Source organism: Arvicanthis niloticus, chromosome 4 (assembly GCF_011762505.2).
Source record: "Arvicanthis niloticus isolate mArvNil1 chromosome 4, mArvNil1.pat.X, whole genome shotgun sequence".
Taxonomy (NCBI): domain Eukaryota; kingdom Metazoa; phylum Chordata; class Mammalia; order Rodentia; family Muridae; genus Arvicanthis; species Arvicanthis niloticus.
The window spans coordinates 17,820,187-17,837,033 of NC_047661.1; the positions used below are offsets into that span (position 1 = coordinate 17,820,187).

Genomic DNA, 16,847 nt, shown 5'->3' on the forward strand with positions numbered 1-16,847 from the left:
AGAAAGAGCCTAGAGATCCCTGCTCTCTTGAATGCCATCAATAAAGTTCACTGTATCCCGCCTGAAATTTTGTTTGAACTTTAGGCAAGTCTTTGGGGCATTTTCTTGATTAGCAACTGATATGGAAGGGCTTAGCCCTCTGGGGATAGTGCCAACACAGGGGAGTTGGACCTGGGGTGAATAAGAAAGCAAACTGAGCAATCCATGAGGAAGAAGCCAATAGATTCTTCCACAGCCTCTGAGTCAGTTCCTGCCTCGACTCCCCTCAGGGACAGAGTGTGACCTGAGAGTTGTAAGCCGAAATACCACCCTACAACTTAGATTTGGTCATGGTGTTTTATCACAGCAATAGAAACCTGAGACACAAACTGGTATCAGGAGTAGAATCTTGCTGTGACAGACCTGACTATGCTGTTGGGGATGGGGGGTGGGGGAGGGGTGGAAGGACTTTACTGAGGATTCTGAGCCTAAAGAGCTCCTGTGGGAACTCAGAAGACAATGCTGGGATGAGTGCTGAGGACAGAAGCCTGGCTTGTAAAGTTCAGAGAGAAGTTTGAGTCACAGTCTGTGTAGAGATATGGATATCGGGATATTCATTATTTTGATTTAAGAACCTGTAGTTCTAGTCAGCTGAAGCTGAAGAATTCGGCTGTGATTAACAAGAAAGCAGAACTACTCAAATAAAACCTCTGCTTTGTTGAGGCAGTCGATACTGGTCATCTAGGACTGAAAAATCAGCTGTGATTAAGAAGAGACCAGCATTGTTGAGAAGTCTTCTGGGGAGTGTTTCTCAGAGTCAGCACACACAAGCTGTGGGCTAGATGGGGTTAAGGCTGTACCTTGTACTGGCATCCTAACTGGATGATGTGTAAGAGTTTCTCAAGTGGTACTGGTTTTGAAGACATGAAGGGGTCATGGGGAACAGTTGAAGCTTAGCGCTGTGAGAGTGCAGGAGAAGCTCTTGGTGAAGGTGCAGCCAGCTCCAGAGGAGATGCCTGTGTCATGGGATGACCACTACCACCACCAGCAGCTGTGGAGTGGAGCCAGCCTGAACCTGTGTGGGACAGGCAATGTGCGCTGTGGATGGCAGAGTCAGAAAGCTGGAGCTGCTCAAGCCTTTTGCAGCCCAGAAGATCGTGACTCCCAGATGCCAGACCCTGAGCTTCACACTGCTGGGATTCAGTTCGCTCTGACTTGAATGTTAAATCTACCCTGGTTCTTTCTTCTTGGAGTAAGAAAGTATTTAAGTTTTTTTTTTCCTTCCCATTTTGTAGAACCCACAGCTATGAAACACATTTCGGAGAATATTTAGATACTTTAGAGAGACTATGAACTTTTAAAGAAATGTTGAATTTTTAAAGAAAACTTGGACTTTTAAAATATTAAACATTTTAGAGATTGCAGGGCATTATATTATATATTATGAAATTAATATGTGACCATAGGGATGAATAAGAAAGGACAGGTTATAGTTAAATAAGTGTTGTATTTGTGACAAGTACATCCAAATGACAAGTGGCCAATTGTGCTGGTTGTTTTTTGTCAACGTGACACTACCCTGACAATCTGGGAAGATGGGATCGTAACTGAGAAAATGCCTTCATAAGATTACCCTGTAGAGAGCCGGGCGGTGGTGGCGCACGCCTTTATTCCCAGCACTTGGGAGGCAGAGGCAGGCGGATTTCTGAGTTCGAGGCCAGCCTGAACTACAGAGTGAGTTCCAGGACAGCCAGGACTACACAGAGAAACCCTGTCTCGAAAAAAACAAACAAACAAAAAAAAAACAAACAAAAAAAATTAGCCTGTAGAAAAGTCTGTAGTGAATTTTCTTGATTAGTGATTGACAGAAGGGCCCAGCCCACTGATCGAGGTACCTCAGGTTGGCCCTGGGGTGTGTAGGGTGTAAGAAAGCAAACCAAGCAAGCCATGAGGATCAAGCAAATAAACAGTATTCCTCCATGGTCTTTGTTTCATCTCCTGCCCTAATGTCCCTCAGTGATGTAACCTGAGAGTGGGAAGCTGAAACAAACCTTCTCCCTCCCCAAGTTACTTTGGACCCTGGTGTTTTATCACAGCAATAGAAACATTAACCTCAAACATCCTAATCAACGGAAACCCATCTTAACCAATCAGCATCTACTAACATAAAATACTCAAGTCTCCCAATCCTGCAAGGGAAAATCACAGTCTGTGCTTTACAGACAGATACTGAATAGGAAAAGGTTTTCTAATCTAACGCAATGGAGTCAGGATTCCAGCCCAGATCTGTATAAATTCCAAAGGGTCTAAACCACCCAGGAAAATGCAAAAACCACCCAAACCTGAAGAGTATTTTGACCATTTCGGGTTCATGTGGGTAAGAAAACTTTGAAAATGTAAAAATTAGCTGAGGACTGGAGAATTGGCTCAGCAGTTAAGAGTGCTTGCTCTTGCAAAGGACCAGGTATGGTCCCCAGCACCCACACACAGTGGCTCACACTCACACCTGTAATTCCTGTCCCATGAGATCCCATATCTTCCTCTGACCTCGGTGAACACCAGGCACACACTTGGTACACAGATATACATGCAACCAGAGCACTATACACCTACCATAATAAAAATAAACTTTAACTAAAAAAAAAAAAAAAAAAAAAAAAAAGCTGAGATTAGAAATACTGACATCCATGCAAACCTGGATGGGTGATGTTAGACTGTGTCTGAATCAGTGGGATACTGTAATAGATACCAAATAGTAATACTGTGCAGCAGTACAGTATTACACACTGTAATAGTACAGCAGGCTGAGAAAGAATGGGAAATGAAGACCTGTTATGATCTAATTATTCCAGGCCAAACTCTGAAAATAGCAGAGGAGAGAGAAAAAGCTAAGAGGAAGGACTAAGCATAAAGGGAAAGTCACTGCTGTTTTAATGCATATGAGAAGATCCAATCACAGTGTGTGTACGTTCCGGAGCATGCAGAAGCCAGCTGACACAAGTGTCTTCCTCTACTGGTCTCTACCTTATTTTTGAGATACTGTCTCTTGCTGTAGAGAGAATATCTTGTGTATTGTATGGGTGCCTCACCTGTCAATTAAAAAGCCTATGGCTTAGTCAGGAAATGGAAGGTGGAACATCCAGGAAGCAGAAAGGATTCTGGGATAGAGCCAGGCATGGGAAGATTCTCCTGGGAAGATGTGAGCAGACGGATGCATGGTTCCTGAGCACAGGAAACCAGCCACGTGGCAGAATGTAAGTTAAAATAATTGGGTTATCTATGTCATGATCTAGTCTGAGAAGAGACTAGCTATATAGCCGAGGTATTTGTAAATATATTTTGAGTCTGAGTCTTATTTCTGAGAGCATGGGGCTGGAAAGAAGAACCAGGCCAAACATTTACATCTTACTGAACCTAGAACTTGCCCTTTTGGCTAGACTGGCAGGCCTTGGCATCCTCCTGTCTCTGACTCCTCCATCCCGCCTCTTTTGACTCCCAAAGGCTGGCTGGATTATAGTTTTGAGTGATACCCACTTATCCCCGGGATGGGAGCTCTGAACTTGCACAGTACTTTACCCCATGTACCATCTTCCCAGCCTGTACTCTGTTTCGTATGTCTGAGTATGACTGGAGAGCACTGCATTTGGCATCATAAATCAAAAACAGCTTAGTTTCTCTCATCAACATGGCTAAGGTGACACACATCTGGATACTAAGCACAATCTATGTTTATGATGAACTTTAGGAAAGTGCTTTGTGTAACTAGTTCTTTTTTACACAAATATGCAAATTAGCAGATACTTTCTAAATTTTTTTTTGGTTTGTTTGTTTGTTTTTCGAGACAGGGTTTCTCTGTGTAGCCCTGGCTGTCCTGGAACTCACTCTGTAGACCAGGCTGGCCTCAAACTCAGAAATCCGCCTGCTTCTGCCTCCCAAGTGCTGGGAATAAAGGCAGGAGCCACCACCGCTCAGCAAGTTTCTAATTTTCAAGGTGGACATTTAGTAAACTTTATTTATGTAATTTTCTTTGAAAAACAAAATGTGTCCTGCAAGAGGGCTCAGCAGATAAAAGTACTTTGCCACCAAGTTTGATAACCTGAGTTTGACACACACATACACACACACTCACACAAATGTAAACAAATTTCCTGTTACTTTCCTTTTCAAAGCTGCTCTTCCTCTGGGTGTTTATGCTGATGAGATCCTATTATATTTCTTCATGCCAGGCTTGCACTATGTAATCTGAGCATGCAGATAAATTTTAATAAAATGACGACTCATTTCTCTTCCAAAATTTTGACTCTAAATTATATTATAACCAAAGCCATACTTTTAAAACTGAAAAATTAGGTAGACTCATTAAAAATGAAATGACTCAGCTAAGGCTGCTTCAGACCTAAACGACTGGGTTTAAAAGCCTGGGGCATAAACCATCTGTAATGGCTCCCCACAGCTGGGGAAGACAGCCCCCAGTGAGGAACATCAAGAGGTCAGAGGAAACGGAAGTGAGGCTGAGGGGAGTGGCTAAGGAGCAGACTCCTTATCCTTATCCCGAGTACTGGAACATGATATAGTCGGACTTCAGTTAACAATGGCTGCTTACGACACCAAGCAATATGAAACTCCAAAGTCAACAACAGCAGCTCACTAAAGAGGGTCAGGTAATTCAGAGGGTGAACTGTGTGTGCATCCACACAGGGCCGGTCCACTTACAAGCACGTGACTGAGATAACAGACGTTTGTCGGTGAGATCACCCTGAAATAACAACTACGAAGCAGGTTTTTCATCTTGCAACAAAGCTTCACATTTGTAGCCTCCTTCAGTCATAAACCATTGGCTTTACCAGTCTGCACTTACTGCCTCTGCCTGTCGCTAGTGCCAAGTGAGTCCCGGCTCCCTGTGTCACCCTGGCCCTAATAGCTGTCTTTTATTGGCACTCAGTGAGGCCGACCCACTCAGCCATCTTTCAGTCTGACATTTTTCTGATTGATGTGAACAGGGTCTCAAATACCCCAGGATGTTCTGGAGTTCCTGGATACTATGTAGCAAGAATGCCTTGAACCCTAGCCCTACTGCCTCCACCTCCTAAGTGCTGGAATCACAGGGGGCTAACATTGCTAGTTTCCTTCTATGATGGGTCTCTGTTCTTGGTTCCACATAATCATGCTCTGATCATTCTTCGATACACTCTCATGCTGTCTACTTCTCTTATGGAAATGCAAAGCTCAAGACACTGGACAGATGGCTTGGTCAGTAAAGAAGCTGGTGCATGAGCAGGAGGACCTGAGTTCAGAGCCCTAGGATACATACTTAGTTTCTGTCTCCTGGTTTTTGAAATGGGATCTCATGAAGTAGCACTTGCTGGTCCAGAACCTGTGGTATAGTATAGACCAGGCTAGCACTGAGGAGGCAGAGACAGACAGAACCCTGGAGCTCTCACTGGCCCACACCCTAGCTAATTCAGTGGGCTCTGAGTACGGCAAAAGACCCTAGAGCTGTCTCCCAAGAGGCTCTGCCAAATAGAGGCAGATACTCACAGCCAACCACTGGACTGAGCACGGGGTCCCCAATGGAGTTAGAGAAAGGACTGAAGGAGCTGAAGGGGTTTGCAACCCCATAGGAAGATCAACAATATCAACCAACCAGACCCCTGCTCCCAGAGCTCCCAGGGACTAAACCACCAACCAAAGAGTACACATGGAGGGACCCAGGGCTCCAGCTACATATGTAGCAGAGGATGGCACTGTCTCGCATCAATAGGAGGACAAGCCCTTGCTTCTGTGAAGGCTCGATTCCCAAGTGTAGGGAAATGCCAGGGTGGTGAGGTGGGAATGGGTGGGTAGGAGGGTGAACACCCTCACAGAAGCAGGGGAAGGAAGCATGGAGGAGGGGGGTTCTGGAGGGGAAACAGAGAAAGGGGATAACATTTGAAATGTAAATATATAAAATATCCAATAAAAAAAAAAGTATGGTAAAGAATGGTTGAAGAAGACATTCAACACCAACCTCTGTCCTCCAATTATAGTCACACACATGTGCACCCATACACAGGAATGTGTACAAACACATACACCATGCATATACAATCCCAAGTTCACTTCTTAGACCTGTTCTCTTCCACACTACTTTAATAGAGACAAACTTCTCTGCCTTGCTTTAAAGGCAGAGAAAAGGGAGGGAGGGAGAGGAAGAGGGAAGGAGAGAGGAAGGGAAGGAGGGAGGAAGGAAGGAGGGAAGAAGGGAGGAAGGGAGGAAGGGAAGAAGGGAAGAAGGGAGGGAGGGAGGAAGGGAAGGAGGGAGGAAGGGAGGAAGGGAGGAAGAGAGGTGCACCTCAGTAATTAACAGTACCACTCGCCTTATACAAAGCTTTGCTTCTAGGCTAACTTAGAAATATGCACTGTCACACCCAAACCTCAATTTTTTTTTTTTTAAATTAGGCTCTACTTTCTTTTGGGGGGCGGGGTATAATATAGGGTCTCATGTAGCCCAGGCTGACCTCAAATTTGATCAGCAGCAGAGGCTTTCCTTGGCCTCCTTCTCCCCAGTGCTGAGCAGGGTCTGCATTCTCCGTGCCCCCCCGACTCTTCTCTCCTCTATTTTTTATTCTCCTGTTTGGCTATTTGACTTCTGTTCTGCAACCAACTGTCCTTCTCCCCCTCCCCACCCCCAACTTTTCCATTTAAAATTTGTATTACTGAGGAATGTTTCTCATTTTTTTTATTTCTGTTTTCTGGTTTGTTTACACACTGCCTCATGGAGACAACAGGAATAATCTACAAATTGACAAATCTTGTCAACTAAAAAGTTTAGAGCAAACACATAAAAATATACAATTTTTTAAAAAGTTGAATTCATTTGTAGTTTAAGCCTGAATCCAATGATTTTTTTTTTCCTATCAAACTAAATTCTCTGTGCAAAACCAAAAGGTTCTATCAATATGTAGACATGGGAATCCTTCCCTCCCTCCCTCCCTCCCTCCCTTTTCTCTGCCTTTAAAGCAAGGCAGAGGCGTTTGTGTGTCTCTATTAAAGTAGTGTGGAAGAGAACTATATTGGGGAAAAGCAGCAAATGGATCTCTGTGACTTCAAGGCCAGCCTGATCTACAGAGAAAGTTTCAGAACAGCCAGGGCTACACAGAGAAACCCTGTCTCAAAAAGAAAAAAAAAAAAAAAAAGCAGGCTTATGCCCAAGAATGATCTAAGAAGGGCTTCAAAGAGCTAAAAATCTTAACTACTACCCAACTCATCCTTGATTTTTGCAAAGTGAATCTTATGCAATATCAAACATCTCACAAGAATAAATGCAAAAGCAAGCTACATTCATGTCTGTTTAAGATGGGTCATCCTTTTTTTATTATTTTTTTAATTGGATATTTTATTTACATTTCAGATGCCATCCTCTTTTCCCATCCCCCCCACCCCCCCAGAAAACTCCTATCCCATGCCCCCTTTTTCTTTTTGCTTGTCTATACTTTTTAAAAATGTTAATCAAAGGCTTTATAAGTTTGGTAATTCTGTCAGAAGTGTAACCTAATACCCAGCCTAGATATATCAACTATCTTTGACTGGTGAAGACACGTGAACAACTGCCTCCATATCCCCCCTCTCTTTCTCTCTCTTTCTCTCTCTCATCACCTAGCTTCTCCTCTCCTTCTCCTCCTCTCCTTACTCCTTCTCTTCCTCTCGGTACTCCTCCCACCTTAGCTCCTCCTACATATCACCCTTCCTGTTAAAATAAAACTTTTCTCTCAAAATACAATTAGAGCATAATTATGCCAATTTGTACCAGTGAGGTACAGGATAGACCTAATACCCAGTCCATCATTTTGTTGACTAATCAGAACCTCTGTCATCTCTCCTAACTAAAACACTTAGTTCTGGACCTGGCTTTTTTCTTGGCTTTAGAACGAATATCAGCTGAAAACCTAAGATGGGTCATCCTATCAGATGCCACCTGATAAAAAAAGAAGCCAGTGTCTGGCGTCTGTCATGGGGAGTAGCACTCAGGGATGAGAGGTGGAACTGAAAAAGAAACACAGAAGCCTTGATGAACCAAGGTTGTGCTTAGACCTGCTGCAATGAATTCCACTCTCCTGATGGGTGCAAACAAACCTGAACAGGACAGAGCGACAGACCTTTTCTTCCCAAGGAATTATTTCTAATGCAGGACAAATTGTTCAATTATCCGTCTTTAGGATCAAAGACAAAATTAAGTACATAAAAACTTTAAAATGGAGAAAAGTGTGAGGAGCTGACAAACTCCTGAATGAATGTGTATCATTGACCTGAGCTATATCAGGGACCCGGAACTCAGGAACTCATGGGAATGGCATGGCCTTCTTAGTCCCCTGAACTTAAGCACGACTCTTAACAGGGTGTACAGAAAGAACTAAGAAGTGATGCCTGCAGCCTAAGACTGCTCCCTTGTGGAGTCCCCCTCCTGCTAACCTGCCTCCTCCTGCTCCTGCTAGAGTGCTGAGTTCCCTGGCCACTGCATTCTAAAGCATTCCCAGCAGAGATCACTGCTTTCCTAAATGCTGTCTGCCTTTTCTTCCTTTATGTCACCTCAGTGAGGCCAACCTGAAAGTAGTAAAGGTCATAACAGAAAAGTGTAGTTTCAGGCCATAAGAAATGTTTTATAACTAACAGCTTACTTAACCCACCACATTCCACTCCCTGGCCCCCATAGACTTGTTCAAACATATGAGTTTATGGGGGCCATACCTAGCTAATAGTGTAATACAAAATATACTTAGTCCAACTTCAAAAGCCCCAGAGTCTTTAACAGTCTCAACAATGTTATAAGTTCCAAGTTCAAATCTCTTCTGAGATTCATATAATTTCTTAATTGTAATCCCCTTTAAAATCAAAATCAAAAAGCAGATCCCATACTTCCAACATGGTTTGAATATGCTTGGCCCATGGGAAGTGGCACTATTAGGAGGTATGGCCTTGTTAGAGGAAGTGTGTCACTGTGGGGGTGGGGCTTTGAGGTCTCCTAATATGCTCAAGTCTGGCCACTTGTGACAGTCTCCTCCAGGCTGCCTTTGGATCAAGGTGTAGAATTCTCAGCTCCTCCTTCACCACACCTGCCTGGATGCTGCCATGCTCCCATCTTGATAATGAACTGAACCTCTGAACCTGTAAGCCAGCCCCAATTAAATGCTGTCCTTGCTGTCCTTATAAGAGTTGCCTCAGTCATAGTGTCTGTTCACAGCAATAAATCCTTAACTAAGACAGGATCCAGCATTCCCTTCTAGCTTCTGTGTCTGCCCACATGCACATGTGCATACACACATGCGCTTACACACATGCACGAAACTAAAAATAAAATAAAAACTTAAAAACAAACCCTATACCCTCTCCTAGTTCCCCATTTATTCTTAGGCAATACTATCCTTGAATGGCCTTTTCCACAATCTAGGCTACATAGAGATAAAGTACTTTAAATCTTAATATTCAGTGTCATTTACTCTGGATACTAAAAGAAACTAAGCTATGTTTATGACGAAGGTAGGACTCAGTAAATCAATACCATATTATTCTCTTTATAAAAAGGCACCTGTATTTGCCTCAGTCATAATAGGGCACATAGGAAAAGTCTTAAGTAAAACAGAGTGTAAGAGTCATGTATATGGTAGGTAGCACTGAGCTGATGTAAGTTGCATAAACTTTGGAACAATTTTACACTGAATTAATGTAGCACATCACACCTTCTCCTCAGAATTATGAGCAGAACCCATTGTGTGAAACACGGAACTCTATTCCCTAGCTTGTCAGAGTTCTCCAGACACAACTGGCCATGTCTGGAGAGGTAACTTGTGGCCAGATAGTGCCTAAAATGTTCACCCCACTGATACCATCTCACCAACCAGCACCCAAAATGCTCACCCTGCTGACACTTGCTGTCCTTTCCGTCTCTTACCTGATAGTGTGCCTGGGCTTGCTGAGCAGAGTTCAAGGTGACATTGCAGAGTTTGCAGAAGAGGGGCTTACACAGCTCCTCCAGGGCAGAGTCTGGCTCCCCTCTCTTAGCTAAATCCTCTTCCCCTGCCAGAGGCAAGGATGCTTCCTGCCCAAAAGCCTTCTGTGGCGGGAGCTGCAAGGTCCTTGTGGACCTGGCAGCCACTGACATAGGAGGAGAGGTTGAGGGCCGATTAGGTAAAGGAAGCCAGACCTGCTGCAAAAGAATCATCAGGCAGGAAAGCCACGAGCATAATCCAGTGGGTGACAAGGGATGGATTCTTCAAACCTAAACCAGGGAAGAAAATGAAAATGAGAGTTCAGCAATATGACACAGAAAAGACACCAAAGTCACTTTTCTCTCCAAACCCACCTTTGAGGCATCTCTTCTTAGTCTTAGCCTAGCAGACTCTCCCTGCCTGGTTATCCTCACTAACATAAGACTTTGCCCTGAGAATAGCTTCGGAGATTTGCCTTTATTTTGCTTGGCTCAGTTCCAAACGTCATCCTTCTGGCCATGGGCACTAATTAGCAGCACTGCATCCATAGGCAATTAAGTTGAAAAGTCACATGGCTGGAATTCGACATCTAAGGTCATCCAGACCCCCTTCTCTGAAGTGCTGAAACACTCTTGATGGTAATATTTGTAACACAAACAACAAACGAACATGCAAACAAGAGAGAAGCCACCAGGTAAGAAACTCTTCCACCCAAAGGATGTCAAAGAGTAGAAGACTATTACCTCTAAGAATCTCCTTTCCTCTTTTCTTCATTTTTTTTTTCCTTTAGGTATTTTTGTTTTGTTTCTTTTTAGTGTGTGTGTGTGTGTGTGTCTGACACACCACAAGCTCTTCCCATGTTTACATACATGTGTACCTAAGAGGCAAAGCAGCATTTTACCCACCAGCTACCTTTTCTCTTGGCTCTCTAAAGACAGGCTCTCACATAGCCAGAATGGCCTCAAATCTGCTATGGTGCTGAGAAAGGTTTTAACTCTCTTTTTTGAAATGTCTCAAAATACAAACTATTGTCTTATACTTTAAATTCTGTAATATTGCTAAATAACTAACAAGCACAGGGCTTGTGAAACTTATAACATGAAAAATATGTTTGACAACACATTAATTACCAACTTTAACTCTTGATCTTCCTGCCTCAAGCCCCCAGCTGCTACAATCAAGGTCCTGCACAGCCAACACCCAGCCACTACTCAAATATTTAAGGCATTTCTACAACTTGTTGAAAGGTGGGTGAAAGCTAAAAAGAGGGCATTAAAATGTAACAGATGCAAACAAATTGATACTTCTAAGCAAGCAACAGTAGCTACTATGCCAGTGGTTCTGGAAGGCAGAGAGGACAGCAACAGCCTGTGGGCTTCAGATGGCACAGATGTGCTGTTTGGAAGAGTTTTCTTTTGCTTTTGTTTTTAAGTTGAATTAGTTGTCAATATTTAAAAATCAAAAGCTTCACAGAATCTAGTAATGAAAGGATAATCTGGCAACACCACACCCACCTACTCTACTGCACATAACCAGCTATTTGGTGCCAAGAGCACCATACTCCATATCCAGGCCAGCCTTCTCCAAGCCTCCTCAACCCTACTCAGGGAACTGACTTGGTGTGATGACTCTACTCCATCCAGCCTTAGACTACAGCCCTTGCAAAATCAAAATGTATTCTCCTTTAGGAGGTAAATTACCTACGAGATAAAGCATCCAGATTAAAATATATCCAACCAAGTAATGGACCACACTATCCTCAGCCCTACGGTGGTTATCATTTCAGTTGTCAACTTGACAGGATCTAGAAGTATCTAGAAAAGGAGTCTCAGTGAGGAGTGATGCAGGTTAGGCTGGGTTTTGGCATGCCTTACGGGATTTTCCTAAATAGGTTGAGGTGGGAAAACCCACTCTAAATGTGGGTATAGGTCCTGGACTTCATCTCATCAAAAGGAACAGAATTTGAACACCAACCCTGCTCTCTTTTGACTGTGGACCTGATGTGACCAGTTGCTTCCGGCTCCTATTCCTAGGCTACCCCACAGTGATAAGGATATCTTGAACTGTAAGACAAACTCTTTCTCCCTTAAGTTGCTTTTGCCACAATATTTGAACATACCAACAAAAAAGAAAACAAGATTCTATTGTTTTCCTCAGAACAGATCCACTATGTTCCATTCTCTCTGTGTCTTTATCCCTGATTCCTCAGGCTCCCCAATCAGATGGCATCTTTTCATTCTGACTACTCAAAAACACCTCACAGTAGACACCCTTCAGGTTTCTCAGATTCTAATTATGCAAATTAGAATCCTTATTTCAAAGTCTACACTTCCAGCCAAGTGATGGTGGCACACACCTTTAATCCCAGCACTCAGGAGGCAGAGGCAGGCTGATCTCTGGGATCAAGGCCAGCCAGTGAGTTCCAGGACAGCCAGGGCTATAGAGAGAGTGTGTGCCTCAAAAAAACAAAACAAAACAAAAACAAACAAACAAAAAAACCAACAATAACAAAGTCTACACTTCCCTCTTGTTAGGACTATTGTTCAAACTCCTTTTCTTGGTCAATATAATGCAGTGTCTTCAGCTGCTAAGGCTTCCTGTCTGTGAAGATGTGTAGGCTAGGACACTAACAGACTTACTAAAATGACTCAAGGAAGCTTTAAAAAGTAAAAGACTATTTAGACATTTGGTAGACACACAGTGAACAGGAGCCACTGACTGGGAAGTCATTCAGTTAACAGTGGTTAGTCGTCATATTTAACAATACTTTTCATTAATCATAATAGCTAGAAAAGAATAATAATCAACTACCTGTATCTCTGAAAAACACAAAGAAAAGTGATACAGATTTGATACATTTAAACAGTAAGTTTCTTGGAAACAATATTATTTCTCCCAACTAAAAAAATCCAAATTGCAAAGATGATTATGAATATTGGAGGTGGGGTAATGAAACCATCTTTTTAAATAGTTTAACTACTTAGTTATAACACACCATGTCATTCTGACCCTAACTTGTCATCCAAGATTCTTTGTTAGGTCATAGAGAAAGGGACAGAGCAGGATATCAAAACATCCGGATATAAAAAATCAGCAATATACATAGAGAACAGAGTCAGCCTGCTACTAAAACATGCCTGGGCTTGTTTCTTACATGCTTACTCCCACCTGATGAAACCCCAGCAAGCGTTGCCCCCTGTATCATGCAGTGGTCCAGCAGAAGCAAGGCCCTTCTCCCAGCAGAGGCACAAAAAGCCTTATTCCAGAGCAAAACACTGGCCGGGGTGGGGTGCAGGTGTTTACAGGTCAGGTTTACCTTTTATTACATTTTATTCCCACAATGTTCGAAGAAAAGAATAGAGAGCTCAAAAATACTGTTATATTTAATAATCAACATAAGGCTCACCCCCTCCCCCAAAAAAGTCTAAAGGCGACAATCTCAACAGGTATTATTTGGGTTAAAAAAAAAAAAAAAAAAAAAAACCCTCTAAAATAAATAAAACCAAAGTTCCAGTGAATACACAAACTAGAAAGACTCAAAAACATACTCGGATCCGTTCAAACTGCTGCATTAATTTAAGAGACTAATTTAGAAGCTGATATAAAAATACTTCTCAGATCTTAAAATCCATCCGATTGGACGTGTGCGATGGCATACACGAAGGATGCACAGAGCTTGATGTCCTAATTTGGAAGGGAGCTCAGAAGACACTAAAGAAAATCACATCTCCACCATGTACCGGTCTGAGGGAAATGAATGACCACAACACACGTTTCCATTGCCGGGCTGGGGCCTACTCCTCACCGGCTGTAGTGCAAACAACAGCCCTCCTCCCCTTGGCAGAAATGGACCCAGGGCAAAGAAGAGAATCCAGGAACAGGTTCCTGGCGTCCGGGTAAAGTAGGGAAGGCTACCCCTGGGTATTCCGGAGAAAAGAAGACAAGAAAAGAGAAAGCCTTACTCAGAGGTCACCAAAACGTGGCTGGCAGAAAAAAAAATCCCTGGAAGACTGTTTTACATCACAGAAGGAAGCTGAGAAGGGGAGGAGGCCGTGGCGACCTAGGCTCAGCATCTAGCGCTCAAAGCTGCACCCCTGCAGCATCGCCCCCGCGTGTGCCATTCCCCGGCTGGGCACCCGGCACGCTCACACGCACTCCGGTCCCGCGCAGATGCCGGCGGGGAGCACCAAGTCGCCGAGGCGGCTGTGCGAATGGCTGCGGGATCGAGATCGGTGGCCCGCCAGACGCCGCGGGCGAGGCTGACACGCGCACACGGACGCAGCAGCCGAGCGGACTCGAGAGGACCGCACTCACCGGAACCGGCAGGCCGCAGCCGCCCCGACACCCCGCGCGCCGCCGCCTGCTCCACGACCACTTTCTGCGCTCGCTGCCTCCGACCGGCCGCTCCGCTGCTGGAGGCTGATTGTCAAAAGTCGATCGGAGCGGAGCCACAGGGAAACAGCTGCAGGAAGTGACTGCGGAACCGGGAGGCGGCGGCAGCGTCGGCGGAGGAGGAGGAAGAGGAGGAGGAGGAGACAGGGCTCCCGGCGGCGCTATTGCGCATGTGCATGGGTAGCCTTCTCCCGCAGACCCCCGGCGCAGGGCAGGTGCGGGACAGCGACGCGAGAGGGTACACTACCCAGGCACTGATGGCTCCCCGGAGCTGCCCCAGCCTGGCCTGAAAGCGACGAGGGCAGTAGCCTGGCACTGCCTGGTAGGAGGGTGGAGGTTCTCCTCTGAGACCTGGAAACTGCACCCCTTGCGCCTCCGCCCAGAGACATAGGGAAGCAGCCGGCCAAGGCCTCAGAGGGTGCAGAGCCCGCTCACTCGCAGGACCGGACGCACCGCAGAAGCCCAGGGATGCCTTCAAGAAAGGAGCTAGGATGGACTGCAGCCCTAGGGTTCAGCCAGCTTGTGCCTTCTGCATGTGAATACTTGTATAGTTGCCGGGTTTTTTCTCTTTGGACAACATGACACAAATTTTCCATTTTCATCGGTAGAGTATGGTCTCGCAGCATCAAGTACTTTCACATTGTGTGTGCTTCTTGTGTAATCTTAAACTAAAATGCCAAGAAGATCTAAATATGGTGAGCCACAGCTCAACCTAGAAGCCAGCCAACTTACACAGGGATGTAAGGCTATGAGTGGAGCATGCGCCAACAACCCGGTACTGGCTTTGAAAGTTCGAGGACTGTTCAGCAGATTAGGCCAGTGTGCACCCGCCATCGGGAAAAATAATCCACCATACAGATGAGTCCAGTGCACGTGCTGTATATGTGAAAATATCAAATAGTTTCGTTGTTTTTAAAACAGCGGGGTAGAAACGCATTTCCCAGCCCATTGTTATAAGCCTTAGCTAGTCTCAGAACTTTGCCTTTCACACTTGTTAGCCGAAACCATGCAGGACCCTGGCTGACCTTTCCCATCTGACAGCCCTCATCCTCATTTTTTACCCACAGGTCCTATCTTATAAAATAGCTGACAAAGGCAGTGGAAGAAAAGAAGTTAAGTTTGGCTCGCAGTTTGAGGGTACGATCCATCACAGCAGGGAGGGCATGAGGGCAAAAGTGGGGCAGCTGGTCACAAATGCTCATAGGAAGCTGAGAGGAGCTGCTCCGATACTTTCCATCCACAGGATGCTGCCCACATTCAGGGTGAATCTTCCCTCTTCAGTGTCTGATGCAGAAACACTCCTAGTCTGATGGATAGTCTGTGTACTATCCATCACAGGCCCATGATCTCACGTTACCTCTGTGATCTTATGCAGTCTGTCCTTGCTGTTAAATGCCTTTCTCTCTGTCCATCCTTGTCCTCTGCAGCCTCTCCCACAAGCAACTTCCATATCCTCTCGGGACACCGCATAATAACACGGTCTCCAGTCTTCATATCTGACTATATTATAAATACTGTCTACTGTAAACTCCCTGAGTGCAGGAAAAAACAGGGCCTGGAGTCTTCAGTTTATATTTTATGGTTTTGTGTGTATTTGCCATGTCAGAATTAAATCCAAAAGCTGAAAGTAGGGACCTCACCCTCTAGCTCATACACACATACACTCAGTATTCCATGTTTGCTACCCCTGGCCCTACACGTACTTCAAACAGCTATAGCATTTCCTTCCCTGGCCCAGGAAAAAGTAGATAATCCCAAGATACTTGTTTCATAGAAATGTAAACCTCGTGACAGAGAAAATGGTCCCACAAACTAAAGCTCTTGTTGTGATCACTGGGTCTTATGAGAGTCAGCACTCCCTAAATAAATAAATAAATAAATAAATAATTTTAAAAATAAAGAAAGAGAAAAACAGGTCATATTCATCACCTTTACTATAGGACAAAAACAAATCCCAATGACTTGTGGCTGAAACCTATCTGTGTATTGCTGGTCAGCTGACAGAGGCACACCTCTATGGGACTTGAAGCAAAAGAGAAGATCAAAATCGCTAGTGGAAACTAGTGGAGCCATTTAACACTATGTCTCCAATGTCACATTGTGACACTGATGTGTTATGGCCCATCCACACAGATTCCAATGGCCAAACCAGTCATCTCTGCCTTCATAGGCATCTGGCACAGTGATGGGCAGCAGTGGAGATGGGTCATTCCAATAAGAATACAATCTGGGGCCAGTGAGATAGCTGTAGTTAAGTACAGGGCCACGGGGAGCCGGTGACCCTGGTACCTGCATAATAAAAGCCAGGTGCAGTGACTTGCATCAGTAATCCCAGCTTCCCTGTGATGTGGAGCAGAAACAGGAGAACCTCCCATAAATTCTCAGGCCAGCTGGGCTGGAGAATGCACCACAGTAGTAGAAACAAGGGAGACCCTGACACAAGGTGGAAGGTGAGAATCTTTCCAAAACTGTCCTCTGACCTCCACAGCAGGCCTGTATACTGCATGGAGGAAT

At 44.6% G+C, this 16,847-nt stretch overlaps 1 protein-coding gene across 3 annotated transcripts in view; it reads right to left on the minus strand.

The window, feature by feature from the left end:
- The window catches only part of Zmat3 (zinc finger matrin-type 3), a 31,665-nt gene extending 17,194 nt beyond the window's left edge, over positions 1-14,471 (minus strand). The window contains exons 1-2 of one of the 3 annotated variants that reach the window (XM_034499920.2): positions 14,256-14,471; positions 9,905-10,231 (exon numbers count right to left, since the gene is read on the minus strand). In XM_034499920.2, coding sequence (XP_034355811.1) covers positions 9,905-10,174 — 270 coding nt within the window. In that variant the 5' untranslated portion in view covers positions 10,175-10,231; positions 14,256-14,471. Of the gene's footprint in view, positions 1-9,904; positions 10,232-13,903; positions 14,193-14,255 lie in introns of those variants that run through there. The other 2 variants (XM_034499924.2, XM_034499923.2) reach the window with 2 other exon arrangements.
- Positions 14,472-16,847: the final 2,376 nt, after the last annotated feature.